Raw genomic sequence first — 15,770 nt, forward strand, 5'->3', positions numbered from 1 at the left:
TCAGCCATGATCTTATTGAATGGTGGTGCAGGCTCGAAGGGCCGAATGGCCTACTCCTGCACTTATTTTCTATGTTTCTATGATGGGGAAGAAAAGAAAGATGGGGGGGGTGGGTGGCGGGTGGCAATATTGATCAAAGATGCTGTTACAGCACTGGAATGGGATGGTGTACTTGAGGATTCAAAAGCTGATTCTATTTGGTTACAATTAAGGAAGAATAGAGGAATTGTTATGCTGCTGAGTGTATATTATAGGCCACCAAACCATGGGAAGGAGATAGAGGAGCAAATTTGCATGCACATTTTGGAAAGATACAAAACTGTAGAGTAATGATAATGAGGGACTCCATTTATTCTAATATAGATGGGGAAAATAATATTGTGAAGAGTGAAGAAATGCCTGAAGTGTGAACACGAGAACGTTCTTTATCAGAGGATAGCAAATGTTACATCCCTGTTCAAAAAAGGGGAGAGGGATAAATTCGGCATCTACAGGCCAGTCACTCTATCTCAAAGTTTTCCCACTGCCGACGTTAATCATGACAACATTAATTGGCACGTCAGAAAATATGGGTTAATAATTGACAACCAGCACGGATTTGTTAAAGGCAAATTGTGTTTGACTAACTTGATTAAATTCTTTGATGTAACTGAGACGGTTGATGTATACATGGACCTTCAAAAGGAGTTTGATGAAATATCACATAATAGACTAGTTTGCCAAATTGGAGCCCATGGGACTAAAGGTTCACTGGCCACATCAATACAAAATTGGCTAACAGTCAGAAAGCAGCGAGTAGTGGTGAATGGTTGTTTTTCAGACTGCAGGGAAGTATATAGTGGTGTCTTCTCGGTATCGATATTGGGACCACTGCTCTTTTTAATATTAATGACCTGGACTTGGTATTGGAGCATAGTTTCAAAGTTTGCAGATGAAACAAAACTCAGAAATGTAGTAAACCGTGAGGAGGATAGTAACAGACTTCAGGTGGACATAGACTGGTGAAATGGGCAAACACATGACAGATAAAATTTAATGCAGAGGTCATTGAATGTATTTAAGGTGGAGATAGATTTTTGAATGATAAGGGAGTCAAGGGTTATGAGGAACGGGCAGGGAAGTGGAGTTGAGGCCAAGATCAGATCAACCATGGCGGAGCAGGCTCGAGGGGCCAAATGGCCTACTCCTGCTCCTATTTCTTATGTTCTTATGCAAGTGATGCATTTTGATGGGAAGAATGAAGAGAGGCAATATAAACTAAATAATACTAAAAGAAACTAAAAGAAAGTGCAGGGAAAGAGCGAGCTGAGATTTAGTACACAATTCTTTGAAAGTGACAGGACAAGTTGAGGAGTCTGTTAAAATATGAATAAAAATTCTGCTACTTTCAGCATTTTCATTTACAAAATTGTTAAGTGTGCGTGATTGTAACCATTTCCATTTTGTTTCTCCCCACCACAACCCACCAGAGATTTTGCTGCTGGAATTTGTAACAAAATTGGTGAAATGATTGAAGGTAAGATTTTTAGATAAAGAATCAAATTTCAGGGTTAATATATTAAGTTAGGTGTCTCTCCAATCTGTTTGTTATAAGACAAAAGTTGTATCTACATGGTTTATGTTTCGCGCATCTCATTGGTTATGTGATTACCAGATAACCTTAATACACCAGTCACATGACTACCAGAGACCAAACCGTGCTCCATTCCTAATCGCAGTGCTGTGCTCCCTGCGCCGCTTGAATGTTCCGTTCTGCTCCGTGCGCCAGTTTTCCACTCCACAGCCAACATGCTCACTCTCGCTCTTCAGTCAACCTGCCTGCTTCCTTCCAGGCCCTGGCCCTTCCATTGCCTCAGACTTCTATCTCCAGGACCCAAGCCTATTTGTTCTTTCCCATATCTTCTTCCCACCCACGAGTGTTCTAGCAGCACCAATTGGGACCATGACTGCATATTCAGCGCAAACATTATGGGAAGACCATTCGGCTGGGGTAGTGGTGTTTCCCACACCACCAGGCCTAGTTTTTCTATATTGTAACTGCTTTCTCTGAGCCACATTGCTCCTCTAAGTCTTTCTGAACCTTCAGTCTATTTTAGGGTTAGATGACCTGATGCATGCTGATTGATGTCTTTCCCTGGGCTCTAAAAATGCTAAAAAAAAAATGTATTGATTATTTCAGTAAAGGGACATGATATGAGAGGCAAGTGGGAGACATAAGAACATAGAATTATTAGCAGGAGTAGGCCATATGCCCCTTCAAGCCTGCTCCACTATTCAAGAAGATCATGGCTGATCATAACTGCTGTTTAATGAGGAAAGTTCTTTTTTGGGGGGGTGGGGGCAGGGGGGGAAGATAGAAGTGCAACTGGAATCTGAAGAGAAAACAGCAGAACATAATCTTTTTAAAAGCTCCCTTGTCCAGTTTCAGGAATTTATAGCCATTTTACAACAGAAATGATTTGGGGAAAAAAATATACTTACTAATATTGGGTTTGTTAAGCAAAGTATATTAATGTTTTTTTTTAAAAAGGCATCTAGATGTCAGCTGGTTGCTATGCTAAACAGAAGTTGTTTTTACTAAAGGCTAAGCAATATGCGATTTGTTAGCTTGTGCTGGAGTATCTATCCCTACCTATAAGCAAATGGGAGATAAAATAGAAAGAGATGGAGGTTTTGCGAAACGGGAAGGCTGCAAGGGGTGTCAAAGTTGTGAGGGTTTTCACTGAAGCAGAAGTTAAAAATTCTGGAGGATAGTTAGAAGCCATCTTGTTTAATTGAAGTAAGATCTGCAGTTCTGTGGTTATTTTGTATTGCACGAGGATAAGTCATACTGATTGAATTAAGTGAGTCTGGTCATAACTGTCAATCTGTGAAATAAGGAGTTTAATGATTCGTATCTGGCCTCCTCTCTAAATATTTATCAATCCACCTATGGAAGGATTGAAGAAGTGCGAAAGATGTGACTATCCACTGCAGATCACAATGAGATGCCCTTATTTATGTTCATCGATACATGATTGTACAATTAGACATAGGACAGTATGAGTAAACTCCCATAAAAGTAAGACACTCAGGCTGCTTATGGAGTCTACTGAAGCCACTGAACTTGAGCAGATATCTATGACAGACCTGAATTTGTAACATCATCTGACCAGCTACAGCAAAGCCCAGCCATGTTGCAGTCTGTTGTGACACTTCTGGAGTCCCCAGGGATCATACTCTAGTGTGTCTTGCTATCTACGCTAGAGATGCCTCTCTGATCCAGATCGCCTCAGGAATCAAATCAATGGCTCATTAAATATTCCCCCAAAGCTGGATTCCTGGTATGGGGCCGCCTGTATTAATTTGAAGCTGGTATAGACTAATTACTAGTATTGGGTTGTAGAAAGAATACACCCTGATTAGGAGAGGATAAAAAATATTCCTAAATGTCGAGGGAGGGTGGCAGTGACTGGGAGGAAGTGATTCCAGTTTATACCAGGATTCTAATAACTTAAACGGGAAATTCAAGATGATGTAACCATATATCCAGACAGTTTGCCTGAGAACTAATCAGTTTTCATAAACCCAAAAGATGTCATATTGCCATACACAAAAGCCATTGGAGATTTCTTGGGTTCAGTTTCCAGGGGATAGTTATCCTCAGCATCCAGTATTCATAAAGTGCCTCTCTGTGGTCACACCATATTTTAGGATGCAACATCTCTGCATATTTGTACTTCAATGGTTGGCTCATAGAACCTCATGCCTGATGTCGATTAGCACAGTCCATGGATTCATAGTCAAAAGAAATTTAAGAAAAAAGCAAGCATGAGCTAATATTCTTTGGGGTATTATTACTTGGATTTCACAATTACAAAAACTCACACCTTAAAGCTACACCCTATCTGCCAACTATGCGAGACAAGGGAGCTTTAATTGAACTTTTCTTAAAGGACGTAGCCATGTCTTGCTATTTGCTAGTTCTAACCATAAGAAATGGGAGCAGAAGTAGGCCATCTGGCCCTTTGAGCCTGCTCTGGCAGTCAATAAGATCATGGCTGAACTGTGACCTCAACTCTATTTACTCTATTTTCCCAACTGACCTCCATATCCATTGATTCCCCTAGAGTCCAAAAATCTATCTAATGGATAAAAAGTAGGATCAAAGGAGGCATGTGGTATATGCTCATCTAGGTATCCACGATGATTGCAACCTGATTTGTCCATATAAATACATTTATCCTTTTTTGCATAATCTTGGCTTGCAAAAGGTCATTGCCATGAAGCAAGTGGAAAAGAGAACTATGACATCGGCACCATCATTTGAATCTGAACATTCAGCATGGAAGTACCTGGGGCCCGAAATTGGTCGACATTACACCCAAAAATGCAATTTTGGTCAAAAAACACCTACATACCGCCGACATACCGCTCAGTGGAATTTTCATAATTGACATACCGCTGAGTGGTATGCACACTGTCCACCGTGCAGGACCGCCCGCATACTGCCTAAAAAGTCCGATTTTCATCGCATGCCGCTGACAAACCACCGCAGCTGCATACCGTCCTGGAAAAGGCAGTTTTACGCGATGTTAAGTGGGCGGAGTGCACGGAGCTGCCATTTTGGAAATTGGGAACTGTCAGCTAAAGCAGCACCTCTGTATTTCAGAGGTGAACAGTGACTTTACAGTGCGATTTAGAGTGGAAAAGGTATTTTTATTGGTATTGAGTAACTTATTAAGATAGAAGGCATTTTAGTTATTTTTTTTCATTGAAAAATATTGTGGAGATTTAAAATGAATGGGGCCTGTACTATCTCAGCCTGTATTGGTGACTTCCTGTCTAATGGAGGAACCAGATGTGAGAAGGTTTATAAATTAACGCTTTGATTGAATGTGGAGAGCTGCATTTTGGGACCCTGATAACTGTTACCTTCAAAAGTTTGACACTGTACAAGAATGCTTAAATTTAATTCAAACGTTTATGTAAAAATGTCAAATATACAACAATTAAAAAATTTTGTAAAACTTATAACTATAAAATAATTCTCAACTTTAATAACAACTTTAATTAATAAACAACTTTCACAACAACTTTAATTAATAAGCAACTTTTACAACTTTAATAAACTTTAATAAATCAAACCAATTATTCAATGAACAAGTACAACAAAAGACCCTTTACTGTCCTCGACCATGACCTCGACTGCGTGCTACACCACCCTTGGGACTATTACCCTCTTTCTTACTCCCACCCTTCCCTTTCCCAAAGCCCGTGAGCCCAGACCTCCCCGTGATGGTACCAAGATGGTGTGCAGCACCGCACCCAGAGTACTGTTGCTGTCACTGGGAGTCAGACATTGCAGGCGCAATAAATGGGGCCTCAAGAAAAGCTCGTGATGTAGAAGGCACGGCTTCAGGTTCTGTCGATCTGACTACTATGGCATGAGGGGTGGTGGGGGGGGGGGGGGTGCCGCATGGCTTCGACGGCGTCGGCAGTCCACTCCTCGCAGTGATCATACGCGCCATATCCTCTGGCTGCCGCTCTGATAGCGCCGCAATATTTGCGGCTATCGTAGTCATGGCCTTAAGCAGCTCTCGACCTATGTCGACGCTGGCCTGTGACAGACGCACCATGTCCTGGTACACGCCTACAGCAACCAACCTTTTCTGCACCAAACTCCGTCGCTGCGGCAAAAGCACTGCAACACTGGGGGTGCCTTGCTGCGCACCACTTGGTCCTGCAGAATCAGAGGAGCCATGGGGGAATCCCCCGAATACAAACTCCGTGGTGGCGGATGTTCCAGCTGGCCCACTTGGTGCTGGTGTATCCTCCTCCGTCTCCACCCCCATCTCCACTGGCTCCAGGATCAGCGGCTCTTCCTCTTATGCTTCGTCTTCCTCATCTCTGCCAGTGGTGAAGTCGGGAGAGGGCTGGGTGACGCCAGAGGTGGAGGCAGTGGGGGTCTCTGTCAGTGTGGTCTGAATCGTCCCGAGTCTGGAAGTACAAAACAACATTTAAAAATGCCTGACACCAGGGGAGGGGTCAGGGTTACATGAGTACACAGTACAGTGACTTATCGCAGTCTTACTTAAATGTCCAGCACTGCTGCAGTACTGCATTACATATCGCAGACAGACGATACATGTATGCATTGCATTACATGCCCCCAACATTGCAGTACATCACATCAGGCCAACATTACAGTGCAATAAACTTACATTACATTACATGACATGACAGGACTGCAACACAGACTGGATTGTATTCAACTTGCCATTCTGTGTGAGTGGGTCAGCTCCAATGCCAGTGGTGGCACAGTTGCTATCCCCAACCAGGTACAGGGCACTGATCTCTATTTCAGTCAGAGGCTCTTGGGTTGTGGGTCCTCCCCCTGTACACCGCTGATCGGCTGCTATTGCAGATGTCTTCTTCTGCAGAAAGTAAAGTAAAGTAAAGTAAAAATCTTCAATCCATGTAACATCGCAGACACACAGGGTCACACACACACACATTAAAAAACATTGCGTTGATCCTCTTGTAATTGCCTGAAAGCACAAATCCATCGCCGTAACCTTAAGATAAATAACATCATCTCTGTGACATGGAATTTACATGGCACATGGCGAGGGTGGGGTGTGTATAAATAAAATCATTACTTACTCTTGCCACCCTCACCAGGTCGTTCCACATCTTATGGCACTTTTCTCCGGTGCGTTGCATAGCCTCCCTGATCTCGTCCCATATCCTGTTGTACTCCTTTGGAGGGAAAGCTTTCCACAACCACCCTTCGTTAGCTCGGAGTATCTCTGTGATATTCTTGAAGGGCAGGTAACTCCGTCTTGTCGAAGACGGGCGCCCTCAACCTCCCGTCCTTTTCAATGTTGCTGCGCTTGGATTTTAAAAAATATTTCCATATTTCTGTTATTTTTGCTTTGTCTTATTCTTATTCTTCAAACTAGAATTATCAGTTATGAATATTTTTTTAACTCTGCAATGTGTTTTTAAAGTAACTGCCCGTCGACTAGCTTGCTGCTCTTTCTCTCACTCTCCCTCCTCTTCAACTCACTGCACATGTGCGGGTGACCCCTGACCCCCAAAATCGCGGGTAAAACGCTTCTGTTTAAAAAAAAACCCTAGAAAATAAAATCGCACATGCGCAGTTCAGTGCCGCACCGTCCATCGAAGGGAGAGTCGATTTGGATCGACTACTAGGTTACATACCGCCCGCTGCAGATCGCTTACATAACGACAAAAAAAAAAAATTGCTCAATTTTGTCCCCTTCTATCTCCGGCAGTATGCCGGCGGTTTGAAACGATACACCCCCAAAACTAGTTTTAAAAAAAAAAGGTTCATAATTAAGAACTCATCCACCTCATACACGATTTAAAATATAAACCTTATGCATTGACCAATTTCGGTCCCCTTTTGTTGATTGCTTGCTTTTTGCCGCAGGGCAAATACATTGACTTGGTACATTTTCAGGAATTGGGGCTATGACAAGATAACAGAACACTTTTGCCTGTACTAGACTAGTAATTTGGATGCTTTTTGACTAGTAACAGCACAAGTAGTGAAAAGATTTCGACTCACTCAGAAAATAGCTAGCCCTTTTGAACGTACATTAGCTTAAAACCCAAACATGGTATTGAAGGGTTATGCATATGTGATAATTTTATGGGTAGTTTCTGCTGAGTGGTAAGAACATAAGAAATAGGAGCAGGAGTAAGCCACAAGGCCCCTCAAGCCTGCTCCGCCATCCAATAAGATCATGGCTGATCTGATCATGGACTCGGCTCCACTTCCCTGCCCGCTCCCCATAACCCCTTATCCCCTTATCATTTATGAAACTGTCTATTTCTGTCTTAAATTTATTTAATGTCCCAGCTTCCACAGCTCTCTGCAGCTGTGAATTCCACAGATTCACAACCCTCTGAGAAGAAATTACTCCTCATCTCAGCTCTAAATGGGCGGCTCCTTATTCTAAGATCATGCCCTCTAGTTCTAGTCTCCACCACCAGTGAAAACATCCTCTCTGCGTCCACCTTGTCAAGCCCCCTCATAATCTTATACGTTTCTATAAGATCACCTCTCATTCTTCTGAATTCCAATGAGTAGAGGCCCAACCTACTCGACCTTTCCTCATAAGTCAACCCCCTCATCCCCAGGATCAACCTAGTGAACCTTCTGTGAACTGCCTCTAAAGCAAGTATATCCTTTCATAAATATGGAAACCAAAACTGCACGCAGTATTCCAGGTGTGGCTTCACCAATATCCTGTACAGTTGTAACAATACTTCCCTGCTTTTATACTCCATCCCCTTTGCAATAAAGGCCAAGATTCCATTGGCCTTCCTGATCACTTGCTGTACCTGCATACTATCCTTTTGTGTTTCATGCACAAGTAGCCCCAGGTCCCGTTGTATTGCAGCACTTTGCAACCTTTCTCTATTTAAATAATAACTTGATCTTTGATTTTTTTTTTCTGCCAAAGTGCATGACCGCACACTTTCCAACATTATACTCCATCTGCCAAATTCTTGCCCACTCACTTAGCCTGTCTATGTCCTCCTGCAGCCTCTTTATGTTCTCCTCACACATTGCCCTTCCTCCCATGTTTGCATCGTCAGCAAACTTGGCTACGTTACACTCGGTCCCCTCTTCCAAGTCGTTAATATAGATTGTAAATAGTTGGGGTCCCAGCACTGATCCCTGCGGCACCCCACTCATTACTGATTGTCAACCAGAGAATGAACCATTTATCCCAACTTTCTGTTTTCTGTTTGTCAGCCAATCTTTTATCCATGCTAATATATTACCCCCAATCCCGTGAACTTTTATCTTGTGTAGTAACCTTTTATGTGGCACCTTGTCAAATGCCTTCTGGAAGTCCAAATACACCACATCCACTGGTTCCCCTTTATCCACCCTGTTCGTTACATCCTCAAAGAATTTCAGCAAATTTGTCAAACATGACTTGCCCTTCATAAATCCATGACTTTGCCTGACCAAATTTTACTTTTCCAAATGTTCTGTTATTGCTAAGAGTTGCAAAAGATACAAAAAAGAAAAGTAAAAGTGGAGGGCAAAGAAACCTAAAGCAAAAAGGGCCACATTACAGCAAAATTCTAAAGGGGCAAAGTGTGTTAAAAAAACAAGCCTGAAGGCTCTGTGCCTCAATGCGAGGAGTATTCATAATAAGGTGGATGAATTAACTGCGCAGGCAGCAATGAACTAATATGATATAATTGGCATCACGGAGACATGACTCCAGGGTGACCAAGGCTGGGAACTCAACATCCATGGGTATTCAACATTCAGGAAGGATAGACAGAAAGGAAAAGGAAGTGGGGTGGTTTGGCGTTGCTGGTTAAAGAGAAAATTAATGCAATAGTAAGGAAGGACATTAGCTTGGATGATGTGGAATCGGTATGGGTGGAGCTTCGCAATACCAAAGGGCAAAAAATGCTAGTGGGAGTTGTGTACAGACCACCAAACAGTAGTAGTGAGGTTGGGGACAGCATCAAACAAGAAATTCTGGATGCGTGCAATAAGGGTACAGCAGTTATCATGGGCGACTTTAATCTACATATAGATTGGGCTAACCAAACTGGTAGCAATACGGTGGAGGAGGATTTCCTGGAGTGTATTAGGGATGGTTTTCTAAACCAATATGTCGAGAAACCAACTTGAGGGTGATGTGTAATGAGAAAGTACTAATTAGCAATCTTGTTGTTCGAGGCTCCTTGGGAAAAAGTGATCATAATATGGTAGAATTCTTTATTAAGATGGAGAGTGATACAGTTCATTCAGAGACTTGGGTCCTGAACTTAAGGAAAGGTAACTTCGATGGTATGAGACGTGAATTGGCTGGAATAGACTGGCGAGTGATACTTCAAGGGTTGATGGTGAATAGGCAACGGCAAACATTTCAAGATCAAATGGATGAACTTCAACAATTGCGCATCCCTGTCTGGAGTAAAAATAAAACGGGGAAGGTGGCTCAACCATGGCTAACAAGGGAAATTAGTGATAGTGTTAGATCCAAGGAAGAGGCATCTAAATTGGCCAGAAAAAGCAGCAAACCTGAGGACTTGGAGAAATTTAGAATTCAGCAGAGGAGGCCAAAGGGTCTAATTAGGAGGGGGAAAATAGATTATGAGAGGAAGCTTGCTGGGAACATAAAAATTGACTGCAAAAAACTTCTATAGATATGTGAAGAGAAAAAGATTAGTGAAGACAAACATAGATCCCTTGCAGTCAGATTCAGCTGAATTTATAATGGGGAACAAAGAAATGGCAGACCAGTTGAACAAATACTTCGGTTCTGTCTTCACGAAGGAAGACACAAATAACCTTCCGGAAATACCAGGGGACCGAGGGTCTAATGAGCAGGAGGAACTGAAGGAAATCCTTTTATTAGGCGTGAAATTGTGTTCGGGAAATTGATGGGATTGAAAGCCGATAAATCCCCGGGGCCTGATGGTCTGCATCCCAGAGTACTTGAGAAAGTGGCCCGAGAAATAGTGGGTGCATTGGTGATCATTTTCCAACAGTCTATCGACTCTGGATCAGTTCCTATGGACTGGAGGGTAGCTAATGTAACCCCACTTTTTAAAAAAGGAGGGAGAGAGAAAACGAGTAATTATAGACCGGTTAGCCTGACATCGGTAGTAGGGAAAATGTTGGAATCAATTATTAAAGATGAAATAGCAGCGCATTTGCAAAGCAGTGACCGGATCGGTCCAAGTCAGCATGGATTTATGAAAGGGATATCATACCTGACAAATCTTCTAAAATGTTTTGTGGATGTAACTAATAGAGTGGACAAGGGAGAACCAGTGGATGTGGTGTATTTGGACTTTCAAAAGGCTTTTGACAAGGCCCCACACAAGAGACTGGTGTGCAAAATTAAAGCACATGGTATTGGGGATTATGTACTGACGTGGATCGAGAACTGTTTGGCAGACAGGAAGCAGAGAGTCGGGATAAACGTGTCCTTTTCAGAATGGCAGGCAGTGAGTAGTGAGGTGCCGCAGGGCTCAGTGCTGGTACCCCAACTATTTACAATATACATTAATGATTTAGATGAAGGAATTGAGTGTAATATCTCCAAATTTGCGGATGACACTAAGCTGGGTGGCGGTGTGAGCTGTGAGGAGGATGCTAAGAGGCTGCAGGGTGACTTGGACAGGTTTGGTGAGTGGGCAGATGCAGTATAATGTGGATAAATGTGAGTTTACCCACTTTGGTGGCAAAAACACGAAGGCAGAATATTATCTGAATGGCCGCAGATTAGGAAAAGGAGACATGCAACGAAACCTGGGTGTCATTGAAAGTTGGCATGCAGGTACAGCAGGCGGTGAAGAAGGCAAATGGTATGCTGGCCTTCATAATTAGGGGATTTGAGTATAGGAGCAGGAGGGTCTTACTGCAGTTGTACAGGGCCTTGGTGAGGCCTCACCTGGAATATTGTGTTCAGTTTTGGTCTCCTAATCTGAGGAAGGACGTTCTTGATATTGAGGGAGTGCAGTGAAGGTTCACCAGACTGATTCCCAGAATGGCAGGACTGACACATGAGGAGAGACTGGATCGACTGGGCCTGTATTCACTGGAGTTTAGAAGGATGAGAGGGGATCTCATAGAAACATATAAAATTCTGACGTGACTGGATAGGTTAGATGCAGGAAGAATGTTCCCGATGTTGGAGAAGTCCAGAACCAGGGGACACCATCTAAGGATAAGGGGTAAGCCATTTAGGACTGAGATGAGGAGAAACTTCTTCACTCAGAGTTGTTAACCTATGAAATTCCCTACCGCAGAGTGTGGTTGATGCTAGTTCATTGGATATATTTAAGAGGGAGTTAGATATGGCCCTTACGGCTAAAGGGATCAAGGGGTATGGAGAGAAAGCAGAATAGGGGTACTGAGGTGAATGATCAGCCATGATCTTATTGAATGGTGGTGCAGGCTCGAAGGGCCGAATGGCCTACTCCTGCACCTAGTTTCTATGTTTCTATGTAACATGTTGGCTTGAATTGTCAAGCTTTTTGTTTCTAAGCTTCTGAACCATGGGGTTCTACAAAACTTGTCTATGTTTGAATATTGCAGAATGGCAGGCAACCAGCCTGCACGTTTAATCATTCTAGAGTTTATTAATGTCTTTTGTTCTGATATGCATTCAGAAGATTTATCTGGCAGAGCTCAAAGAACCAAGCAGGGATAGACTGTATCAGAGACCTGTGAGCAGGTGCGGGATGATTGGCTGTGATCCTTTGGACAGCACCATGGCCAGAAATTTCAATTGTGAGCTTAACTGTGGCTTCAGGGCTTCAGACCATCAGTTATTCTACATCCAACAGGGGTCTGGGCTAGTTTGATTCCTTAAAAGAAGTGAGCACCCATTTCAGACATCCAGTTATGTTGAAAGACTGCTTGAACGAAGTATCTTTGTTGATTTATACACATGAAGGATAGCAAATTTTGTTAATTCCTGTAAATACATTTTCATTATGAGTACTGTTTGCTTTATGGTCTGTGTTAAATATATTGGTTTTTCACCTGAGCCCTGGTCTGGTAGTGTATATTCAGTCCACTTAATGAAGACCAACAGCATCAATTGGTGGTATCTAGTACAATCCAGTAAGCAGGTGAAAGCATTCTCTGGGTCTCACTATTGTTTACCTCGATATTAGGCAGGTATCCAGGTCACACGGTCTGCTTATGGGAGTGGTCGGTAATGCTGCACCAGAGTAGAATATCTTGTGTAAAACACAAAATTGAATGGAGGTGTATGAAGACAGGCCCGTTTGCCTCTCCAAGCAGCAACCAGTTTCAGTGCTTTTCCTGAGACAGAAGCCAAATCAGCCTGAAGGCTGAATAGCCTCCTTTTCCTGGACACACCAGTTTTTGCAAGCATTTTACCTGATCTTGTAGGTAGCTGAAAAGATATGAGCAGACAGAGAAAAATGACAGTTTCCTCACTTAGTAGCAGTCTCAGTTCTTAGTCAAAAGTTGTAGGTTCACTTTGGGCTTTCACTAGATACTTTTTTCTGATGCCGAGTGCAAAGGACCTCTTTCGTTGGCAAACATATGCTTCCTATCAACTGAAACACCAAGTAACCTGGAAGGTTGTGTGTCCAGAGTGAATAATAAAACCCTTGAGGCATTAATAAGCTCACTAAACTTATTCTAAAGTCATCTGTATCTGCAGATCTCTTAATAGATGGACAAGTGCATCTCAGGCTTTAAATTGTGAATTCGGTTTATTCAGATATAAAATTAGTAGAGAGAAGAACAAACTCATTACAATACTAAACTAACACCACCAAAAATAGATTAACTAATCATTTTTCTCATTGCTGTTTGTGGGACGACATTGTGTGCAAAACAGTTGTTTCTTTAACCTGCATAAGCAATTGACATTAAGACAACATTAGACTGCAGTATGGCAACAACAAGCCCTAGCAAAATGGAAGGCAGCAGGTGTTAAAGGGAATTCCTCCAGTGGCTGAAGTCATACCTGAACCAAGGGAAGGTGGTTGTGGTATTTGGAGACCAGTCATCACAATCTCAGGACATTACATGAGGATTTCCTGAGGGAAAAAGGAGGGAGACAGAAAGCAGGAAACTATAGACCAGTTAGCATAACATCTGTCGTTGAGAAAATGCTGGAGTCCATTATTAAAGAAGCAGTAGCAGGACATTTGGAAAAGCATAATACAGTCAAGCAGATACAGCATAGTTTTATGCAAGGGAAGTCATGTTTGACAAATTTGCTGGAGTTCTTTGAGGATGTAACGAGCAGGGTGGATAAAGGGGGATGTGGTGTATTTGGATTTCCAGAAGACATTCGATAAGGTGCCACATAAGATGTTACTGCACAAGATAAAAGCTCACGGGGTTGGGGGTAATATATTAACTTGGATAGAGGATTGGCTAACTAACAGAAAACAGAGAGTCGGGATAAATTGGTTGTTTTCTGGTTGGCAAACGGTAACTAGTGGGGTGCCACAGGGTTCGGTGCTGGGGCCTTAACTATTTACAATCTATATTAATGACTTGGATGAAGGGACCAAGTGTAATGTAGCCAAGTTTGTTAATATAAAGATGGGTGGGAAAGCAAGTTGTGAGGAGGACACATAGAATCTGCAAAGGGACAAAGACAGGCTAAGTGAGTGGGCAAACATTTGGCAGATGGAGTATAATGTGGGAAAGTGAGATTATCCACTTTGGCCAGAAAAATAAAAAAACAAATTAGTATTTAAATGGAGAGAGATTACAAAATCACAGTACAGAGGGACCTGGGGATCGTTGTGCATGAAACACAAAAAGTTAGTGTGCAGGTACAGCAAGTAATCAGGAAGGCAACTGGAATGTTGGCCTTTATTGCAAAGGGGATAGAGTATAAAAACAGAGAAGTCCTTTTACAACTGTACAGGGCGTTGGTGAGATCACACCTAAAGTATTGCGTACAGTTTTGGTCTCCTTATTTAAGGAGGGATATACTTGCATTGGAGGCAGTTCACGAGGTTGATTCCTGAGATGAAGGGGTTGACTTATGAAGAAAGGTTGAGCAGGTTGGGCCTATGCTCATTGGAGTTTAGAAGAATAAGAGGTGATCTTATTGAAACATATAAGATAATTAGGGGCTCAACAAAGTAGATGCAGAGAGGATGTTTCCACTTGTGGGGGAATCTGGAACTAGGCCATAGTTTAAGAATAAGGGGTCGCCCATTTAGAACTGAGATAAGGAGAAATTTCTTCTCTCAGCGGATAGTAAATCTGTGGAATTTTCTGCCTCAGAGCTGTGGAGGCTGGGTCATTGAAATTATTTAAGGTGGAGATACAGATTTTTGAACGATAAGGGAGTGAAGGGTTATGGGGAGCGGGCAAGGAAGTGGAGCTGAGCCCAAGATCAGATCAGCCATGATATTAAATGGCACAGCAGGCACGAGGAGCCAATGGCCCACTCCTGCTCCTATTTCTTACGTTCTTATGAAACATCCTCGGCACAACCATCTTCAGCTGCGTAATCAATGGCCTTACCTCTGCCAGATGGTGGGGCTCTTCATTGATGATTCCACAGTGTTCACCTCCATTCACAATTCCTCCAATAATGAAGCAGTTAATGCCAGATTGCAGCAGGACCTGGTTAACATCTAGGTTTGGACTAAAAAGTGGCAGGTAACATTCCCGCTACACAAGTGCCAGTTAATAACAAAGTTGAATATCGCCCGTCTCCGCCCTTACCTCAACTTATCTGCTGCCGAAACCCTCATCCATGCCTTTATCATCTAGACTTGACTATTCAAATGCACTCTTAGTCAGCCTCCCTAGTTCTACCCTCCATAGACTCTGCTGCCCGTGTGCTAACTCGCACCAAATCCAGCACACCCATCTCCCTGCACTTGCTGTCCTATATTGGTTCCCAATTAAGCAATGCCTTTGTTTTCAAATCCTTCCATGGCCTCACGACTCCTTATCTCTAATCTCCCCCAGCCCTATAACCCCCTTGAACTCTGCACGCTGCCTATTCCGGTCTTTTGAACACCCCCAATTTTAAATGCTCCACCGTTGGTGGTCATTCCTTCAGCTGCCTAGGTCCTAAGCTCTGGAATTCCCTCCCTAAATCTCTCTGCCTCTCCACAACTCTTTCCTCCTTTAAGCCCTGGGGTTTTATAAAGTATGAAGATGGTGACCATGTGGGATATCACTTATCTGGAATATCATAATGACATTTTCTTGTGTGCACTTAGGTTCTGGGGATCCATAAGCAATCAAACTA

General features: G+C 42.7%; 1 protein-coding gene across 2 annotated transcripts in view; it reads left to right on the forward strand.

The window, feature by feature from the left end:
- The window catches only part of ints7 (integrator complex subunit 7), a 79,256-nt gene that overhangs the window by 7,060 nt on the left and 56,426 nt on the right, over nt 1-15,770 (forward strand). For both annotated transcript variants that reach the window (XM_070889510.1, XM_070889511.1), the window contains one exon: nt 1,470-1,516. In XM_070889510.1, the coding sequence (XP_070745611.1) occupies nt 1,470-1,516 (47 nt within the window). The remainder of the gene's footprint in view (nt 1-1,469; nt 1,517-15,770) is intronic.

The sequence above is a fragment of the Pristiophorus japonicus genome, chromosome 9 (genome assembly GCF_044704955.1).
Source record: "Pristiophorus japonicus isolate sPriJap1 chromosome 9, sPriJap1.hap1, whole genome shotgun sequence".
NCBI classification, from domain to species: Eukaryota; Metazoa; Chordata; class Chondrichthyes; family Pristiophoridae; genus Pristiophorus; species Pristiophorus japonicus.